We start from the raw sequence: 21,947 nt of genomic DNA, 5'->3' as shown, positions 1-21,947 counted from the left end.
GTCTCAAAAATGGGCGTGTTCCCAAAGGAAATAAATGCACGCACGCCTCGTTTTGACGGCATCGAGAGAGTTTGGTTTCTTTCCACTGTGTAGGTTTTTGTACCGTGTTGAATCTGGTAAACTCGCGAGCATGGCTGGTGCGAAGTCGTTTTATGACATCAAGGCGAAGACGCTGACGGGCGAGGAATTTAGGATGTCGTCTCTGCAGGGCAAAGTGGTGCTGATCGAGAACGTGGCGTCTCTCTGAGGCACCACCACCAGGGATTACACCCAGATGAACGAGCTCCATGGGCGCTTCTCGGCGCAGGGACTCGTGATTCTAGGGGTGCCCTGCAACCAGTTCGGCCATCAGGTAAACACACCAAGTTCAACTTGAAATGCTTCAACTAACTTCTTTTGTTTGTTTGTTGTTTGTGTAATGTAGGACGTTGTGGGTGTGGACTGGTGTAGGTGCGCATCTGGCGCCGTAGAAACACACAACAGTGTCTCATTTCAGTTCTTCCCCCATGGCACCTGAGCCCTTATTATGATTAAAGTTTTATGCTCGATATTCAGGAGAACTTTATTCTTACTCAGGATGTTGCTCTGTGAATTTAATTAAATGTAGAATAAATAAGTATTAATTTAAGTCAGTGTAAAGGGTTGCCTTTCTATCCCCCTTAAGAAATGTGCTTAGTCATGATGATGAATCAGAGCATGTAAGTCATTTTCTCATGGTTATGTTCTTTCCTGTCTTTTACAATAATACAGTTTTTAAATAGAATTTAATCTATTAAACTTGTAGAATTTAGAGACTTTTCTGAGTAAACATTTTTTCTGTTGTTCAGCTGTTTTGAAGTTTCTGGTTCTACATTCAATAATTTAGTAATGAAGTATTTATATTCATTATATATACACGTTTTGGATGTTGTGTAAAAGTCCTGACATTTGTCCCTTTCAATAGATAGCTTTTATACTTTGCTGTCTTGTTTCAGTTACGCTTGTCTAGAAGTGGGAAAAAAAAAAAAAAACGGGACTGCTGTAATAAACATTTGAGGTTACTGTGTTTCCTTCCTTGATTAAGAAACTAGTCTCCAAAGTACAAAACAGAAGTTTTTAACTCTGACTCTTGTTCTTAATTTTTAGGAGAACTGTAAAAACGAGGAGATCCTGATGTCCCTGAAATACGTCCGTCCCGGAAATGGCTTTGAGCCGAAGTTCCAGCTTTTGGAGAAGGTCGACGTGAACGGGAAAGACGCTCACCCTCTGTTCGTCTTTCTCAAGGAGAAGCTTCCGTTCCCAAGCGACGAGCCGACTGCCTTAATGGGCGACCCCAAATGCATCATCTGGAGTCCGGTGTGCAGAAACGACATTTCTTGGAACTTCGAGAAGTTCCTTATCGGCCCAGATGGCGTCCCGTTCAAGCGCTACAGCAGAAGATACTTGACCTGCGACATCGAAGCAGACATAAAGAAGCTTCTGGGCATTGCCATATAAAGCGTTTTGTAGTCGTGTAGTCTTGTGTAGCTCGTTGTGACGTCTCGTGAACGATGCTGCTGTTTTGGGACTCTTTACTTGATGATGATGCTCTTTTAAACATTGTGAGGGGCGATCTGATGTTCTGTAAAAGTCTCAACTCCACAGCTGCATCGAGCTCGTGCATGGCACAACAAGCCCTTTGTGGAACAAATAAATGTTATTTCCAAAACTTGAGTTTGTAATGCTTTTTCTATTAATAAAATCCCCCCCCCTCATACATTTTGCAAAATTATTAGTTTCTTTATATTAGCGTGAATAAAAACGTAACTGGTAAAACACGCAGCAAGCCACCAATCAGGGTAGAGTGCGCGCTCTGTTTTAAACTCGTTTTTGAGTGCTGCTTGGTGGTTTCTACTCATCACCAACATTCAGCAAGCAGAACATTTTGACTGTAATAAATGATAGAAGAAACTCCTGACTATAACTTCCCCCAACACTCGTGGCCTTAATTGTAGGATTTTTTTAAGTAGTTCAAAATAAGGTTTTGAGCACATCATAATTTTAATAGATATCAGTGTTTGATTAATATCATTCTTTTAATAGATCGGTGCGCTAAGAGTAACAGTCTTTTCACATAAACTGAGTTCATTAAGCAACAGTCTTGTGACAAAAATAACAGGACATTTGTTTTAATAAATCAGTACTTTGGACACTTAAGTACATTTCAAGGCAAATACTTTTTTCTACTTTTACCCAAGTGAAAGTTTTAAATGAGCACTTTTACTGGAGTAATATTTTACCTAGTGTATCATCGTTTGTGTACTTCACCCACCACTGCAATCTTCTTCCAGTATCTACTACATGTGGCTGCTCAAAGATTCAATTTAGTAACATTAAAAGTGTATGTTGCTCTTTTAGGAAACCAATTTTTTTTTTTTTTTATGAAAAGCCAGTTCCCTCAAGCTGAGCATAGTCACAAACCACTTTGAATGTCCTTACACAAGTCAATATAGAAAATAAGGAATGTAAAAAATCTGTATTAGCAGCCATGTTAATCTTTTACTATATTTACTATGATAATGATCAGGAAGTCATTTCCTCATGCAAGATTCAAATGAGCAGCTTCGACCTGCGTTTGAAACTAAAATGCCTTCCATGAGTGACTGCTTTGGTTTATCATTTTTCTCTCAAACCTTTTTTTTAGGCATGTAAGATAAAGTTCAACACAAAACGCAGGCCTAAAGCAGTGAATTCAATTCAGACCTGTTTTTTTCTGGAGTATATCAAAACTATTATATAGTAGTCATAATATTAGAACCTATTATAATATTTATATATTATAGAAACTATATATTATATAATCATTAACAAGATATATCGTATATAATCATTTCCCTAAAAATATCAAATCTGTTGTTTTTGTAATAAGTGCTATTGTGTGATGATTTTGCAGACATGTACAACCCTCTGAAAAAGCAGGAAATTGCAACACAAAGTCACGAACACACTTGCTCAAGTCTAGTAATAAATCAGGGCCTTTGTAACAAATGTTTTAAACATCAAGGATTGTTGAGCATTTGTTAAGAATTTTACACATATGATTATATCACAATTTCAGTAGTCCAGGCCTGTATGCTACCAAGGAGGTAGAAGTGGTCACCCAATATATAAACCTTACTTGAATTGACATTCACTGAGTACTTTTTTAGGAACACTATACTATTGTTGCTCCCAAAACTTCATGGAATGGATTCTGCAGGATGATTGGGTCATGCAATAACTTTTTTCAGGTGAGCATTTATTCTGTGAATTTTCCATTGAATCGCATCCCAAAAGACACTAAACTCGTTGTCGTGTTAATAACACCAGTTTAAGGCGTCTTTTGTTTGGTTATACAGTGCAATGTCATACAGGAAGTAGCCATCAGAATATAGTAAATTGTGTCCATGAAGGGATGTATATGATCAGCAGCACTGCTCAACCAGGATGTGGCATTGAAGTACATTGATTGGTGTTAATGGGGGCAAAGAAAACAACAACCCACCTCCACCAGCCTGGGTCGTTAGCACAAGGTGGATAGGGTCTGTAGATTCATGCTGTTCGTGTTTTATATATAGACTTTTATCTTTTAGTCTGAGGAGAAATCAAAACCAGGCTACATTTCTCATATCTTCAGCCCTCCAATTTGAATGATTCTGTGCCCACTGCAGCCACAGCTTCCTGTTCTTGGTTGACAAAAGTGGAACCTAATGTGATCTCCCCCTGTTGTAGCCCATCCACCTCAAGGTTTCACATGAGCATTCTGAGCTTTTTTTTTTCACCTCACCACATGTGTAGAATGTTTATCTGACTTACTGTAGCCTCCCTATGAGTTCCAACCAGTCTGGTCATTCTCCATTGACCTCCCTCATCAACAAGACGTTTTCATTATTTATATATGGGGTCACAGTAAATTCTAGAAACGTTTTAGGTGTGAAGATTCCAACGAATCAGCAGTTACAGGACTACTCTGTTTGGAACCAATAATGCTGAAACAATCACATTAATTCCCAATTCTGATTGGTGTGAATATATTATTCAAATCTGCTTGATTTTAAGAATTACACTACCATGATTGTTAAGATCAATGCATTAATAACTACGTGAAAATGTTTTCATATTAAAACTCAAGTGTGAGACAGAATTTGATGAAAAGGGGACTAAATAAGGGGGATTACTTTCAAGGATAAACAACAATAGTGGATTTGTCTCTCATCACCAGATATTACTTGTGGAGAGACTCATAATTATGAAAGTATATTTTGCAGAATGTGTTTCCACTATTACGTTAATAATATTACACGAAAAAATGCACACCGTCACCACATATTTATGCTCAGAATACCACAGTGTATGTGCTGCTCATTTTTATTAAAAGGTGTAGCTTTAGCATTGACTATACATCATGTGAACAAGTAAACATCACTCCCGGTTAGGTTTCAATTCTTTATTGTCTTTTCTTATTTAATTGTTTTCAAAACCCTTGCACATATTGCCATGATAAATATCAGAACACAAAGATATCCTATTTTGCAGATAGTACATGACTATTTACATCTAGGCAACATCTCTGAAAATTTTCAATGGATGTTATTCTGACAGTGTGACATAAAAAAAAAAAAGGAAAATCCATTGGCCAGTAGATTATAATTCTAGGCATCATGTTGTACAATGTTGTAGCAGGAAATCAAGCGTGTACTTATCGCGGCCTGTCAGACTGAAACGAGAGAAACACATGGGGACCGGCGGGCGATTTCTTTTTCGATTTTGCAGAAATTCAAGACACGTGCATGCTGCTATTCCACAGAAAAGCATAAGGTTAAAGAGGCATACTGATGATAACTTCTTAGCATGAAGGGACTGCGTAGATAACATTCTCCTAGAATGTATAAAAACGTGAATAATACTGCAACCCATGATAGCAAATTTAAAATGTACAGGGTGGCAGGAAGGACAGTCATTTCTCATTCCGTGAATATCTAAAGCCTCTACATTGCTTCAAACTAAATTTTCTTGCAAAGAGCTGCAGCTTTTTCAAGTCTCAAATTTAGCACCACTCTCGAGCAGTGGCTCGATGCGCCTCTATCTGGCCTCGGAGGCGAGCTGAAAATCCCAGAACAAAAAAACAAAAAAAAAAACAACTACATAAGAATTCAGAGTGGAAGAGTTTAATCAGAAGCATTTGATATTGCAAATGTGGTCTCAACCAAAACAATGGCATGTACTATAAACCTCGGTGGCTTTTAAACAAGCTGGACATTTAAGTGTACCACTAAATTTAAAATTAAATCCACTCACACAAGCCCCCCTTTTAACTGTTCTCGGGGCAGAAAGGCAGCTAGTGCTAACATTTCAGAGAGCAGCACAATAATAAAGATCAGCAGTGTAGTCATTTTACCACAACATGAGCTATAGTTTAGCCTATGCCATCAACTCCAGGCGTCAAGCCGTATAGTGAAGGATGTGTTTAAGACTCAACTGAGAGTCTCAGGTTGGATAATAAGTAAAGAAAAGCCTCCTGTTTTAAGGTTTTATGGACAAAAGTTTTTTTTTTTTTTTTTGAGAAGACTCTATTCCTCACAAGAGGCACATTTATAACTTAACACCTTCAGATGTAATGCGATATTGCAGAGAGAAAAACACCGGAACCTCTTCATTTTGCATACATTGCTCCGGTCTTGACTTATCTTAAATGCCACCAACCCGTATAACTTTGGCTGATACAGCACTAAACATTTGGCTTCTTTCTGCATTCTACTGGGTGACAGAAAAAACAACAAAAAAAAAAAACATTTGCTTACATTGCTATTATTTAAACAAAATAGCAGTGCAGGGAGGAAAAAAAAGTCATGTTACATTTAAAACTAAAATGATCCTTTATTTATTTTCCTTCTTATTGTGTTTCTCGAAATCATTCTTGGCTGATGAAAATTAAGTGTAGGAAACTAAAAGCAGAAAAAAAAACCCAACACAACACTAAAAAAAACAACCTGTGATGTGAATCGACGATCTGTTCATGAAGCTTTTCATATCGGTGCCTAAAGACTAACGACGGTCAGTTGGTGTCCATGTGGTCGTCCAGAGACTCGGAAGCTCCTCCGAGTGATGCAGAGGGAGTGGATCTGGATGCAGCCTCTCCTTCTCGCCGCTGGTAGAAAAGCACGTAGGCTGCTTTAGTCTGAAAAGAAGCAGAGGATCATATAACTAAACTACACAACAGGGAGAAAAAAAACCTATACAAAACGAGGGATGACCCTACAATCATATCTACAGTAGGGCTGAAACGATTCCTCGAGTAATTCGAACACAAAAATAATTAAGGCAAATATTTTCACAAAGCACTGTGTTTCCCTGTGGACTATTATTACTGATGCACCACCCGCTAAACTCTGGAGAACCTTTCACAGGTAACAGATGCTGCAGAATTAAAAATGGTTACTGTACTGTTACCATTTCAACAGCTTCAGAGTGGTACTGATCTTCTAGCCTAGGTTATCTTTGTGGAGAGCAACAATTGTAATTCTCAATTCTTTGCCATGAGGTGCAATGTTGAACATTCAGTGGTCAGTATGAGAGGACTACACTTAAAGCACCAGATTTTAACTGCTCTAATACAAGATACACAAATTTGTATGGCCCTGTCAAGCAAACATGAACATGATGAATAGGACATGGTTCACAATGTACAGCTGTAATCACTTTTTTTTTTTTGCCTGCTATTTTGAAAATAATGTCTGTATGTTAAAGTTGTTTTTTTTTTAGAGGACAGTAAATCTATACTGCTATACAAGCTGCTACTACTCTAAAATATATCCAAGTTTCATTTCTATAGTATTGTTCCATCAGGAGAAATACAATAAAGGTTGCTGAAATGTGAGGGGTGTACTAATTTTTGTGAGATACTGTAAGTAAACGAAGCAAGGATAATATTTTATGACAAACAAACATATGTAAAGTGAGGCACTTTTCCACAAACATGAATAAAACAAGATCCATAATAACAATCACAAGACAAATGCACAGATATTCAAATAAAGCTTAGGAATCTTACCACTATCTGATCTTCGGACGCAGAAGACACGCTACTGTCATCAAAGTAATACCATTTCCCATCAGCCTTATTCTTAGCATATGCAGTATCTGTAACAGGAAATGAAGAAAGGTTCTGCTTTACCAACAGAAGCTTTACAACAGACTCAAGTCTTTCCCTCCATCAGGGCAAATACAACCAATGTATTTTTCATCCGCACTCTATAGGCGGATACTTATTAATTTCATAAAGCAAGCGAAAAGACCTTTGATACAATTGGAAATAAAGAGAACATGTGATTAAAGAAAAAGTAACGCCTCAGTTGGCGGATAATAAAACACAAATGAAACTATCCAGGCCACATTGACCAAGATAAGTTGAATAAATATTAACATGCTCTGAATGTGACCTTTCTGAAGAGGAAGTAAGAGTTTCAACAACAGGAAAGAATACAAATAAAAAAAACTTACAGTGGCCTCCACCCATTCCTCCATAGTGGTTGGAAACAGCAACAAGATCGTATATATATGGCTCAGCTTTCGGGTCGCAGACAAATTCAGACATTTTCAGATCCCTGTGGGACAAAAAGATGCAGTGGTGCATTAGCAGTTCAGCAAAACCTTCATTATGCATTTGCAGTAAGAGCAAGTATGCAATTGGGCCATTTTAAGCACTGAGCAAAATGACCATATAAACATTTCACTCACTGCTATTTATCAAGGGCTTTGGAAACAACACGTGTTTAAAATGACTGAAACTAAATCGCAGATTCTGTAACCTTTTCATAAAACATTGAAAAATAACAAAGCAATCAATCAATTTAGTAAAAGGAGAAGCAGTGGGTAAAGTTTCCTCACACAAATGACTGAATTGTGAAATGTTAAACAATAATCACAAGACTTAAGCTGAGCTAGAATGTTCACATTCGGCCTCAGACTGATCATCCTGCAGAATTTCTCTTTTTAAAGAGATTACATTTTACTCTGTTAATGCAATGACAAATTACTGATTTACATTTATAAATGTTCTTTTAACATTACATATATAAACAGATTTCTTTTTCCATTGTAAAATATGAAACGGTAGAGCTTTAACTCAAGCAAAAGTGCCACAAAAGTTATAAACTGCTTCCTGCTTCTCATTAGGGTGAGAGTCTGAACATGAGCAAATGTTTCTCTTCAGTATTGTTCCAGGTGTAAAAGAAGTTTGAAATCTTTGCAAATGTATTCAAAAATAAAAACCAGCTGTACATAAGTATTTTTAGCCTTTGCCACCAATTACAGCCCTCAGGTCGTTTTTGGAAATGATTGGAAACAAGCCTGGCACATATTTCTGGGTAGTTTCTCCCATTCTTCTTTCTTCCTTCTTTCTCACTGCAAAGCCATTTCCAGATTTCTTCAGAGATGTTCAAACGGGTTCGCGTATAGGTTCTGGGCCACTCATTGACATTCACAGAGTCGTCCAGTAGCCACTCCTTAGTTATCTTGGCTGTGTGTTTAGGGTCATTGTCCTGTTGAAAGATGAACCGTCACCCCAGTTTGAGGTACAGAGCACTCTGGAGCAGGTTTTCATCAAATAGGTCTCTGTACATTGCTGCATTCATCTTTCCCTCGATCCAGACTAGTCTCCAAGTTTCTGCAGTGGAAAAACATCTGCACAGCAGGATGCTGCCACCACCATGCTTCACTGCAGAGGCAGTATTGGCCAGGTGATGAGCGGTGCCTGGTTTCCTCCAGACATGATGCTTGGCATTCAGGTCAATCTTTGTTTCCCATGGTCTGAGGGTCATTCAGGTGCCTTTTGGCAACTCCATGTGAGCAGTCATGTGCCTTAATTGAGGAGTGGCTTCCATCTGTTCACTCAGGCCTGATTGGTGGAGTGCTGCAGAGGTGATTGTTCTTCTGGAAGGTTCTCCTCTCTCCACAGAGAAATGCTGGCGCTCTTGCACAGTGTCCATCGGGTTATTGGTCACCTCGCTGACTAAGGCCCTTTTCCCCGATAGCTCAGTTTAGCCAGGTGTCCTGTGGTTCCATTTGATTCCATTTACAGATGATGGTCACACTGTGCACATGGGGACCTTCAATGCTGCAGAATATTTTTGTACCCTTCCCCAGATCTGTGCCTTGATACAACCTGTATCAGAGGTCTACAGACAATTCTTTTGACTTCATGGCTCTGTTTGTGCTCCAACATACAAGACCTGTGGGACCCTTTATATAGACAGGTGTGTGCCTTTCCAAATGCACCTGAGCTCTATTTTAGTGTCATGGCAAAGGCTGCAAAATACCTATGTACATGTGTGTTTATTTTTAATACATTTGCAAAGATTTGAAACTTTCACGTTGTCATTATGGGGTATTGTTTGTAGAAGTTTGAAGAAAATAATAAATTGAATCTATTTGGAATATGGCTATACCATAAAATGAAGCACTTTGAATACTTTCAGGATGCACTGTAGGATATTTAAAAACAAATGCACCTTCTAAATAGAGATAAGCTATTGCTATAAATGGTAGCAATGTTATGCCTAGATGCTTTGAAAAACCATCATCATAACAGCAGTCACATACAGACACGAATCAAAATGTTCGGACACCGTCAGAGTTTTTTCCCCCATCAGTCGTCTTATGTCACAAAAGCATCAAGTAGGCTGCTGGTAAATACGAGTCCCAGACCAGTCATTGAAAATGGTGTAGTTTAATGAAGTGTTATTGTGCAAACTGTTTGTTAACTTCGGGACAGTCACACTGGATCTGTTCTGTCGGGACTCACGAGCATCCGGTTGCTCAATCAGCTCGTTCACGATGGATACGTAGATACTCAGCTCGTAGTGATACTCAGCTCGTAGTGATGGATACAATTAAACCGGTGTGAACGAACACTAAATCTAAAAGCAAAATACCAGCAGCAGTATACGATTATATTTTAGGCACGGTTGTGGTTTTGAGTGCATTTATACACCAATGCACATTTTTCCTTTTTTTTTTTATATCAAGCCTGTTAGTTTGCTGCATTTTTTTTAAGCATGGCAACTTTCCATCTGCAATTATCATTAAAAACAATACAAATGTTGATTTTCGCAAATTGCTTCAACTTGCATACCCAAACACTGTTTTTTATCCCAGCATGAGTGAATTTGTTTAAGGAGAAATCCCCTATACACTCCTCAACAGCATCTATAAGCTTTATAAAATAAAAAATTAAGGATAGTTAAACTCCATATGTGGCTTTTGCATATTTTAAGTACACTTTTATAGATACATACCATGAATTAGGGTTTTATATAGTTATAATTAGCAAAACATCTAATTTAAATAAAAATAACAACAAAAAATAAATCAGATTATTCGGAAATAAATTAAGATAATTGTTAATAATAGTTGTAGCCCTATGAACAAAACTGAATTGAGTTTTGTGTTGAGATGGCAGCAAAATATTTATTCTATATCAAGTGGCAGCATTTAATGTTTAACTGCTTTGTAGTGTAAAGCTAAATTTGAGATTAGAGTCAGCACCAGCACTTTGTCAGAACATAGTTACCGCAATGGACAAATGTTATCTAATCATAATGCAGCCATTCGGGTTTATGAAAACAGAAATTTTCCGTGTTCCTGCAGAAGAATAATCTGAACTGCTGTTTGCGCTCACACAGACTATAATCAGCAAATATAAACGCCTTTAGTATAATAAACAGGTTAGACACTCCTGCACAACATTACACCTGTATATCAGTCCCAGCTTGCTGCCATCTAGTGAAGAAAATGTGAATGCAAAATGAGCTTATTTAAGGCACTCAAAAATTCATGAAACCTTACGAGCATCAAATCATAACTAGAAAAATCTACCAAGATGCCTTCGGAGATGAAAGATGAATTTAGAAAATAGCCATTATTTCATTCCTGGTTGTAGATAATAATGTCTGACCTGATGGGGAAATCAATAACAGTATCCAGTTTGTCTCTCCAGCAACGGTTGTAGGAGAAGCGTTTGAGATGAACCACCAGAATGCGGGGTAAAGTCCACAGATCAAACTTCTTTGTTGCTTGCTGGTGCTTCTTACAGGTGGGGCAGTACCTGTAGAGTGAAATGGTGCAAAAGGTTTTTCTACAGCTCTTTTTTTCCCCCCAGTAATCAGCAATTATCAATAAAATTAATTTTGTTCTGACACTCACTAGAAATGTGATCACTTTCAATAATCTAGCTGTGTGGTAAAATAGATTTTTATTGACAGCATCTTTGTACGTACCATGGATCGTGCTCTCCAAGAGTCTCCATGGTTGTGAAGAGCTCAATGCATTCCCTCAGTGCTACCGTGGCCTTCTTTTTCTGAGCTTGCATCATGCTCTCATGTTTCTCGTAAGCCTACGCAATAAAAGAACTGACATCATTCTGAAGAACATACCATTTAAACTTCACCAAAAACAACATATAAACTAAGCGAACCTCTGCCTCCTGGTCATTGTAGCACAGTCTTTTGGTTTCTGAGTCCCAGTCAATGGCTACTGTGGAATGTGCTGTAAAAAAAATGGAAAAATAAATAAAAAAATTTATTTGGTCATTTTCCGGTTCACTGTTTTATTGCTTATTAGAATATTCAGATCTTTTTAAACAAAATGTGATACGAAAGAAAATGTAATTACGTGTGAGTTTGAGGACGTTGCCAGCTAAGGGACTGATGTTAGCTGTGCCGTAGGAGTTTACCATGCTGAAAGTGAAAAGTTTAGGCCGGGTCTTTCCATTAGTAGTAGTAGTAGTGGTGGTGGTGATGGGTCCATTCTCAGGCTCTGAGATCTCACCCTCACCATCTACAGTTTTTGACTGGCTACTTTCTGGTTCTGGGCTCACCTGGTGGTCCATAGCCTCCTCTTCACCTGAAAATAGCCCAAAAAAAGAAAACAGTCTAAACTACACACTGAAAGAATAAATAGTAGCAGTTTTTAATTTGGCAGGTCTTTGTTGAATTAAGGAATGATTCAATCAATTGGTCAATAAACCATTAATACAATTAAATAACATTTCTCACCATCACACACACCATTAGGCCCGTTACGTGTTTCAGAGTTATTGCTGCCAGTCGTAGAACAAGTACTGCCAGATGCTCCGTTGGACATTGGGCTGCTACAGGTACTTAGTCCTGCATTGTCCCTAGACACTAAATCTCCACCGTCTGAATGGCTGCTAGAGGACGTTGCCGTAGCTAACCCTCTGTTCTCCGACGTGGTACCATGTGAGTGCTTCACATAACGCCTGAAGAACCCAAGGAGGGGAAAAAACATGTTCAGTATGTGTGTTTAGTGAATATTGATAATCAAAAAATAAATAAATAAATAAATAAACAAACAAAAAACACAACAATGCCACTATTAAACCTATAGAACAATTTACCATATACCAATTAAATCTCAGTGTCAATAAGCAGTTTAAGATGTTAGGAGATGCATGTGGGTACAAGAACAGAAAAAAGGTAACACTGAATACATAGAATGCAGCTCACATACAGTTTTAAGAGGAACACCCACCCGATTCTCTCCAGCACACGCTCATACAATGTGTCTGGGGACAGGTTGTGACGAGGAACAGTGATAAGGAGTGGCTGCCCAAACAGCATGGTGCAGGAGGAACCTCCGCTGTGCTTTACATCTCTCTCCCTAAAATATACTGGCAGATTCATCTGTTCACTGTCCTCCTCCAATACTTCATAGCTAAAACACACACACACACACACACACACACACACACACACACACACACACACACACACACACACACACACACACACACACACACACACACACACACACACACACACACACACACACACACAGAGACACAGAGACACGTCAAATTCTCAAGCTGATTAAACACCCAAAGTCATTTTTGGTAGTAAGGTACAATCGATGAATTCAATTCTATAACTTACATAAAGATGTCATCTTTTTCCATGATGTGATTGAGACCCTCATCTTTCCTGTAGATTTTATGGAACCTGTGATTATAAACATCGGCCACAATCATCTAGATAAGAAAAAAAAAATTGTGCAAAGCAGACAAATTACATTCAACCACAAAAAAATAAATTATAGTATGATGTTTCAAAGAAAGAGATTATGATTTTCAAGTCTCACATTCTCTGCTGGAACTCCTGATAGCTTAGACAATGCACTGCACAAGTCTGCCACTGTACCTAGTTTAGGGACCACCACACGAAACTGGGAGAGATGGAGAATAAAAAGGGATGATCATGAATGCATTAATTTAAAGCTACCTATCAACATGGAAAAGTGAATCACTTGCACAAATGGTGCACAATAAAACTGAAGGTCCAAGTTCAAGGCTATTACATTCTACGTTAACAAGCTCTCCAACAACAAAAATTAAACTGCGACTAGAAAAATGCTATCAACTCATACTTGCATGGGTCTGGACTGAAGGTCGTTGCGGACCAGAAACACTTCCATGGTGCGATCTTTCTTCATGGGTAGTGGCAGTGTGAGGTAGCAGAAAGGGTCGAAAGTGACAGACACTTTGGAGCACTCGGGGCAGACCAGTGTGGACTTGAAAAGGCCATGAAATATATCCACAATGATGGAGTCATTACGCAGACGATGATTCTTCCATGCCTCTTTGGCCACAATCTGTCAAAATAAAAACACAACATTTGACTTTCCCTTTAAAAAACAAAGTAAATAAAATCATCATTGCTGTTCTTAGCTAGGCCTGTTTTTACATTGTCGAGGGTTGGCAATGCTGCAAAACATTAAATTTGTACCCAACATTTAGACAATACAGTCAACCCCTGATAATCCACGGTTCAGAACTCGCAGCTCAAAAATTTGCGGGTTCTCATTTCGAACCTAATGATTTCGATCTTAAAATTTGCGGGAATCTGCAGTGGGACCGAATGTTCAGGAACTTTAGGAATTACATTTTAACTAATTTTCAAAAATTTTAAGTATAATTGTATTAAAGTGACAATGTCTAGATGAATTTACTACGGTACTAGAGAGGCTGCGTCCAAAATTCGCGTTTTAAAACGTAAGAGTTCCGGTTTTTCTTTTTTCGGTTGTACAATTTATAGAACGGATTACAGGAAAACTATCACTAGTGGCATTTCATATATGTGAGAAACTCTAACCATGTTTCAAAGCATAAAATATGTCAACCATTCGTAAAATACCTCATCTGGCCTGCCCTCAGCATCTCTCAACTCCAAGTACGGCTTCTTTTTGACGCGGTTCAGGTCTTCGTGTAGGCCGTCAAGCAAGAAGGCCAGAAGCTCCTGTGAGTCCTGCTGCTGATACCCTGAGAACTGAGGAGCAAAGCGGCCAACCTGCGTCTGTGCACAAGAAACACAATCCTTCACAACGAGCACTTTCATAACACAGCACAGTTTAACATTTAGTCTTTCCATACTACATTTAATCCCTGATAAGTCGCGTTTTGGAACTCGCGTCTTAAAAAATTTGCGGGTTCTCATTTGGAACCTAACTAACAGCCAGTTGCGGATTATCTTAAAATTTGCGGGAATCCGAATATTCAGGAACCGAATGTTCAGAAACAACATTTTAAACTAAAAAAATACCAAACTCTTATGACTAGGAGCTTTCTACTCAAGGCCCACTATTTTGGCAAAAATCCCATTCTCTGACAGACCTACAATTATAACAGCATTGCATGTTTCTGTATGATTTACTTTAAAAGTACGGGGAGCCACATAGCTGCTCCGGCTGAGCCACATCTGTTTGATCAAGTCTGCAAATGCCTCTGCAATCTCTCCGCGCATTCCTAAGGGATTCTCTCTGTTGATCTCTGCTTCATACTTGTCCTCCAGAAAATATTCCGTCAGTGGGGGTGAATTGCTCAGACACTGGAAAAGATAAACGAGGGAATACACAGCATTTCAGTACAAACATTGGTTTGTACAACTACAGATGCACAGGTCAGAAAGATCAGGAGCTTAAGATCTGGGTGTATGAAAACATAAATTACATAGAAGTGTGTGTAGGGGTATGAGGGGGTATATACCTGCAGGGCAGAGTTCATGAAGCAGGTGTTGCCCAGATTACTGAGGCCGCACAGGCCAGGCTGAGAAGCAGACTCTCTGTAACTGTAGGATGAGCTGTATGAACTGTATCCACCCAACCTGCAGAACAGGAACAGTTGTGTTTTCTTTTTGTATGAATATTCATCTTATAAATGTGAAATGATTAAATTTAATAGGAATTTTCAACTATGACAATTCATGATAAAACAGGAAAGAAATCCACAAATAAGCTCAGTGTAAACATAATTCTATATTTAGATGATAAAATAAGATGAGGCAAGAATGAACCTAATTCCAGAAGAGGTGCTGTTGTTTAGCATGTAGCTGGAGTTGCTGCTGCTGTCGCCATTGGTCACTGTGGAAGAAATGGTGGCAGAGGAATTGGAGGACAGCTTTGGTGACGTCGTGAAAGTCCTAGACGTGGCTGTACTGGACCTGGTAGTAAACAAATCAGTGATTTGAGAAAACACTCATTCTGAAACGTATTCTGGCAGAAACGTGCAGTGAGGTAAGTTTATTCTAAACATGCGCACTTGGGATGGGAGGCTTGTCTGGGCCATGTGCCATCTTCATTTTTTCTCTCAATCACAAGTACCTGAGGACAAACAAAAAACCATTACAAATTTTAAACCTCAAGCAGCCACACTTTCTAATTGCTGTGACAAGTAACCAGATTTGACTTGTCCTTTAAGACTATAGTCATATATACTGCCATATACCTAATTTGGAACATAAATCGAAATGCACATATTTAAACAATAACATTTGTACTACAATGTGATACTATAGTTTAGTAATGTTCTACGCAATGTACGCAAATACCTGGTATCTAGAAATACACTTATGAAATCCAGTAGGTCTTATGTCTCAACAGAAAAAAAAAAAAAAAAAAAAAAAGACCAATCATTCTAAGCTGATTTAGATCTATGGTATGCTGTTTAAAAGAGTAAGATTACATGTCCTTTCACAATTTAGAATAGAAAAGAAAAAACAGATTAGTACTACCTGTCTGAAACACAGCCTAACTATACTCTGAGATGTATTAAAGGGAGTGTTATAAGCCTTGGGCGATGACCTACCTGGCCCTGAAAAAGCCCGGCATCCTGAACTGTGCTGTCTGGCTTGTTTAACTGCTCATAAGTGTTGCTCATGTACTTGTTCCACAACCGAGTCTCCTTTTCTGATGGGATATTAAAGAGAGTCCTCATCTCTTTCTCAATGGTATCTAAACCAGGATGAAAACCATTAGAAAAAGTACATATTGTTCATAATGTCTACATGCATCCTCGTTGCTTTTCTAAAACAAATTTCTAGTGATGATTTGCCAAAAATGACAACATACTGTAAAATGGTAAAATACTTGAGGATAATTTGTAGGAAGAAATGCAGATAGACAGAATAATCCACAGAAGTCATGATGGTGAATATAGATTTTTACCAGTAAAAGTAAATCAGCTACTTCTGAATAAAATTTCACAGATTTCTCACAGTTATCGATTAAAGTTCTCCAATTAATATACCACTCACATTATATTACCATGAGTGTGTGTGATCAGTGAAAAAAAACGGCCTAAAAACCATAATCTCCATAGCCATATCAAATTAAATTAAATCATACTTTGTAGTTATTAATTTAGTAATACTTATGGCAGAAAAGATTTCATGAAGATATAAAATCCAGATACTTTATAAAATCCAGAAATACAGATACTCTAAAAGATATGATATCCATATCACACCAAAACCAGTAATATCATTAAATTCATCAACCCAAGACACAAGATATTTTGAAAGTGGTGAATCAAAAGTCGATGCACTCATACCGATTGTGTCAGCTTTGCTGAAATGGCGTGTGACCACATTGTCCATGTTGTCATTCTCACACAGATTCAGTTCCAGCAAATAGACTTCCACTTTACAGTGCTTCACAAACATGCCATGCTCAACCACCTAGAAAAGATGGGGTAAACATCTAATGTAATACTGGCAGTTTCAAACCCCCATTGAAATGTTTTCTCGATATGAGCAAAAACATCACTATCTTTTTTTCTGGAGGGGTGGGGGACCCAAAGTGATTTAACAGAAATACAACAATGTACCTATTCTAGTAACCTATAAATTAGATACTATGAAAATAAATAATGCAAGATTCTCTGTTCACCTGTGCTTCTTACTGCTGTGCCAAATTTCCCTTTGCATACATGCTATTCATACCTATGCTGCATATTCACTTAAGATTTCTGTTTCTATTATTCTCATGGCAGTACATTTCTTTATAAACACTAAACAACAGAACTGCTTGACAAAAGGGCATTACAAGGAAAGCTAACTTCATTTACGGGCTGTAAACTTTGAGGGTGCAGTGCGTAGAATTTGGAGTCCTCTTTGTAAAGAATCCATGATTAAGTTGCAGTGCGCCTATTTTGGAGCAGATCACGACTGCCCAGCTGATAATATTACTGCAATATTATTACAAATGTTAGTTTTCCTGGCTTCTTTGTTTAGGCTATCAGTTGTGGATGATTTATTAGTTTCTTCCTTTCACACAAGCCTACAAAACAATACTACATATGCTAGCAAACAAATAAAACCATCACACACATCCCTGGTGTAATTCTATATCATAGACTACACTTTCACAAAGAGGAGAGACGAAGTGCGTTACCTTTCTGACGATGGGACGCTGTCCTTCTAGACACCCGTACCAGCTGACAAGGTTATTCCATGCTTCTGTAGGCACTAGGACATAATCTAACTCATCGATGAGATGTTCCTTCAGCGCTTGGGTTTCCTGGTCTGTGTAAAAAATATAGGTGACATAAATTTAAACTAATGGCTAGTAACTAGAAAAAAAAGCCTGTCTTTCAATGTTGACTCAATACAGCAGTCAGTCATAAAACAATACATGCATGTGGTCGCCATTAATAACAACCAAATCCCTATAAGCATTATGCTAACCGTGTTCATTTCACATTAAATTGTGCTTAGTTTTTTGTGCTTAGTCTTTCACACCACACTGGTGCTACATCCATAACTAGCTAGAAGTCATTAAAATATATATCGCCATGGTAGTACAAATCAGCAAGGTCTTAGAAAACTAACAAATTAGAGCCAGGTTAAAGTGGAATTAGCACAAGTTGTGGTGGTAATGGATGCTAACAGAAATGTTTGGTTTTGGATGATTTTTAGCTCAGCAGTGACACTGACATAGAAGTGAGTGTGCACCTAGTAGAAGTAGCAGTTGGTCGGTGATGAACAGTCCTTTTGATCTTCATCAGTGCCTGTTTCTGTTGTAGTAGATAAATACACTATGACTCGTGACCCATATTTTTTTAACGTCCCATTCCAGATTTATTCTCCTTTTACTGGTATAACAACATCCAGTCTTCTGGGAAGACTTTTTACAAGAGTTTGGTTGTGGAGACTTTTGCCTATTCAGCTACAAGAGCGTTAGTAACGTCAGGCACTGATGTAAGGTGAGGAGGCCTGGGGAGCAGTCTGCATTCCAGTACATTTCAACGATGGTCGGTTGGAGATGTGACCAAGGTTCTGTGAAGTCATTTGACTCTGACCATAGAATACTCTGTCCCCCTGGACCATACCTTGAAAGCCAGGTCCTTTAGTGTTTACAGCAAGATATTCAACCAGTCTGTTGTTACAATTGGTGTCTTCATTGCAGAAATAAGCCAGGGTGGGAGCATTAGAGCAGGAGAAGCAAAGACCTCAGCATACTGATAAATAAACATTTTGGATGTGATCATGGAGAGGAGGACAACACAAACTAGTCTATCCTGGACAATGCATCACATGTCCTCCGATTAAACCTTGCACAAGTCCACTAACTCACTAGACAATTTATTGTACATGTGCTACCTATCATATCTATTCAGTTAAATATTCGTTCTTACTTGTTCTTGCACTCTTATTAACTCAGAAGACTGGTGTTACAGTCTTACCTGAAAAAAGCCCAGAGTTGTCGATGGGTCCAGGATACAAGTTGTGTTCTCCGACATTGTACAGGTCCCAGCTATCAAATCCCACGTATTTTTTCCACTGTTTGAACCATCGGCTGTCAATCAGAAACCTTCAGGAGACAAACATGGGCGAAGATTGTCAATCACAACATAAAGGCGACATACAACTGAGAAAAACAAATGAAATGCACAATAAATACAGGAACTGGTTTCTCTCACACACCCACAAACAAACTGTTTGCACAAAATTGCTATTTTGAACAAGAAAATGCTTCTACAACATCCAGTACATTACAGTATTTATTACTATACATGTACTGGGCAGTGGTGCAGTGTCACTGTGTCTACCCTTTCACTTTCTTGCGCTGTTTTAGACTAGATGTTGCTCACATGCACTTTAAAAAGTGTCCTAGTTAGTTTTGTAGAGTTCTGTATTATTTAATATTGTTAGTTTATTTTGCTTGATGGGCCTTGGTTCTGGAGGAACGCTATATCGTTTAGTTGTGTACTGTATATGGCTGGAATGAGGGTAAGCAATGGCAGAAAATAAATTAGGCGTTCCAGCCACCGAATCATGTTAATAATAATTTATCTCGGGGCGGTAAGACCATCGTAAACATGGACAGGGAAATTTTGTCAGTTTAAAAACCAAGAGAGCAATTAATTACTATTTGTGCAAATTACTTGCACAAATATACTGTACAGCGTCACTTTGTCTACCGTCTCAATGTCTTTAGGCTATTTATTTTTACTAAATGTTGCTCACATCCACTTTAGAAAGCATCCTAGTTAGTGTTGTTAGTTTCTGCTGCTTTATGAAGCACCTCGGCCCTGAAAGAAAGTGGGTTCAGTTCGACGTATATGGCTGAAATGAAAGTAAAAGCCAGATTGACTTGACTTAAGAAGACTTCAGTGAAATATCATAACTTAATTGGCCTGTTCGATTGAATCATGATCCCAGTCGATAAGCTTGTTAGCCAGGATTCCCTTCAACCCAGTACTCCAGGCAGGTGCTGAGCTGTCTGATCTGTACTCCATTGAACTCCTGAGTAAAGCTCGATCCTCAGTGCACCTCATAATACTTCATAACAATCAATACTTTACTCGAGACAAGTTCACCACTGGGTGTTAAGCAGAAGCCAGCAGCTATGGCTTACATTTACAAGCTCATGTTAGAGCAGTCAGACCTCACACTTTACTCACTCATGTGTCTGATGCTCATCACTCGCAGTCAGAATGATATCTGGGTGTTATCCAGTGCCCATGACAAAGCAGTAGCACAGCTAACTAGCGCTACTGGACTAAAATGACCAATAACCAACCTAATTGCCAACAAACACTTTTCAAATTATTTACTCGACTGTTTCTCAAAAACAAATGAACTCACCGCTTAAAACTATCCTTTCGTTATAACTAGTATAACTACCCGGGTTCAGGTAGCGGCTAAGCTAACGTGCTAGTAAGCCGTCTATACAGATATACAAACGATAAGAAAAGGGTCAGTCCCAAGCTAGGCAGCTGGATATAATTATAAACTTGATAGAAGTATTCTTTTTTAAATTATTTTAATTTAACTGATTTTTTTTTATCAGACGAATCAAGAGCCACCGCTCTGTTGGCTAATATCATGCTAACAAGCTATTAGCGGACTACAAGGTTTACCAGGGAGCTAAGATTCATTCCGCTACCTTGTTTTTAAAATATTGTAAAACGAATTAACTAAAATGTGACCAGATTAATGAAATAACTACAGGAGTGTCAACCGGATTAGTTTGAGTGTGACTGCTTGTTCAGCCTGTCTCACTAGCTTGGCGAGTTAGCCGCGTATCATGTCCCTGATCTGAGATGGCTGGAGCAGGTTGGGCTCCGCGGTGCTAGCACGGCAACTAGCACGGCACTAGCGCGGCGCTGCTCACTCGCCTAAGGGCTGTCAGCTAGCTAACTCCGAGCCGAGGCAAACCGGCGCCGTGTGTGTGTGGTCTCTTACCATTCGTCTCCTTTTCGGAGTTGCGTTTTCAAGAGAGCTCCGATGGTCTGCTTCTGACTGTCGATCGAGGGAAGCGGGCTTTGCGCTGGTACAGGCTCCGCGACAGGTTCTGCGGCGTTGCCCGGCTCGGGTCCACCTCCCTCCGCCATGGCGCACTGAGTGTAGCCGCAGAGGGTGAGTGCAGCCGGAGGAAACGCGCTAGTGTTGCTAAGCTAACTACACGCGCACGCGCAAACAGGCGCACGCTTACCTCCCGCGACCTGCGTCACTTACATATTCATAAACTATACTCCAAACCCCAAATCTCTTTATTCAAAAAGTAAGCTTGGAATAATTACAATCATATTTAGCCCTCTAGCAACTAGCAAATGGGAAGTAGTAGCTCATTGGTTAAGCCTCGGAAGGTCCCAGGTTCCTAACATCAGTGGTAGACGTGAAGAAAGAAGTTCACTGTACTGTAAAGTACCTGAGATTACCGGAGGTTGCTGAAATAAGACACATTTGTACATGTATACAATAAATGTATATCTAAGTATGTTAAAAACGCAAATAAAGTCGGACTGAAACCTCTTACTGACTTTGTATAAACGTAACCAGTAGAAGAAAATAAATAGAGCACTCGAGCTACTGTAACAAGTGTTTATAATGATTTATCTATGGACAGTAAGTTAAAGCGCTACAGAGCACACCGGCCACATCCCAAATGACTCGAGTGCACATACAGTGAAGCTCATTGTGTGAATGTCAATACGCACTTCATACTTATTAGTGCACTTCTTACAGGGAGTACGGACTCATTTGAGGATGAACCAACACTCTCAATATATCGTCGTGAACATGGGACAGGGAAACTAATTAAATCCAATTTAAAAATAAAAAAATTCTTATTCGAAGAGAGTAATTAAGCCACAAAAC

General features: G+C 38.8%; 3 protein-coding genes across 5 annotated transcripts in view; 2 read left to right on the top strand and 1 right to left on the bottom strand.

Annotated features, from left to right (window-relative positions):
• The window catches only part of LOC310715102 (craniofacial development protein 2-like), a 367,511-nt gene that overhangs the window by 85,903 nt on the left and 259,661 nt on the right, over nucleotides 1–21,947 (top strand). The window lies entirely within an intron of this gene.
• On the top strand, nucleotides 46–1,687 carry gpx1b (glutathione peroxidase 1b). Its single transcript, XM_083527377.1, has 2 exons — nucleotides 46–352; nucleotides 1,126–1,687. Exons 1-2 carry the CDS (start codon nucleotides 131–133, stop codon nucleotides 1,474–1,476), a joined length of 573 nt encoding a protein of 190 aa, XP_083383503.1. The 5' UTR covers nucleotides 46–130; the 3' UTR covers nucleotides 1,477–1,687.
• usp4 (ubiquitin specific peptidase 4 (proto-oncogene)) lies at nucleotides 4,430–21,444 on the bottom strand. 3 transcript variants are annotated; one of them, XM_083570750.1, is made up of 22 exons: nucleotides 21,033–21,444; nucleotides 19,028–19,155; nucleotides 17,737–17,867; nucleotides 16,895–17,021; nucleotides 16,151–16,296; nucleotides 15,605–15,666; nucleotides 15,360–15,506; nucleotides 15,053–15,170; nucleotides 14,721–14,894; nucleotides 14,205–14,363; nucleotides 13,438–13,662; nucleotides 13,153–13,236; nucleotides 12,948–13,042; nucleotides 12,547–12,729; nucleotides 12,051–12,274; nucleotides 11,668–11,898; nucleotides 11,471–11,541; nucleotides 11,274–11,389; nucleotides 10,952–11,101; nucleotides 7,498–7,601; nucleotides 7,049–7,137; nucleotides 4,430–6,175 (listed from the first exon to the last, which is right to left on the bottom strand). In XM_083570750.1, the coding sequence occupies exons 1-22, from the start codon at nucleotides 21,179–21,181 to the stop codon at nucleotides 6,053–6,055; spliced, it is 3,036 nt and encodes a 1,011-aa protein (XP_083426876.1). In that variant the 5' UTR covers nucleotides 21,182–21,444; the 3' UTR covers nucleotides 4,430–6,052. The 3 variants fall into 3 exon arrangements, 2 of the variants coding, with proteins under 2 accessions (XP_083426876.1, XP_083426877.1); XM_083570751.1 differs by having other exon boundaries at nucleotides 12,063–12,274; nucleotides 21,033–21,426; XR_014538147.1 differs by lacking the exons at nucleotides 4,430–6,175; nucleotides 7,049–7,137; nucleotides 7,498–7,601 and adding an exon at nucleotides 9,998–10,035 and having other exon boundaries at nucleotides 10,093–11,101; nucleotides 21,033–21,426.

Source organism: Silurus aristotelis (assembly GCF_946808225.1).
Source record: "Silurus aristotelis genome assembly, chromosome: 2".
Lineage (NCBI taxonomy): Eukaryota > Metazoa > Chordata > Actinopteri > Siluriformes > Siluridae > Silurus > Silurus aristotelis.
The sequence above is the reverse complement of the archived record's forward strand: the minus strand, read 5'-3'. Positions and strand labels throughout refer to the sequence as shown.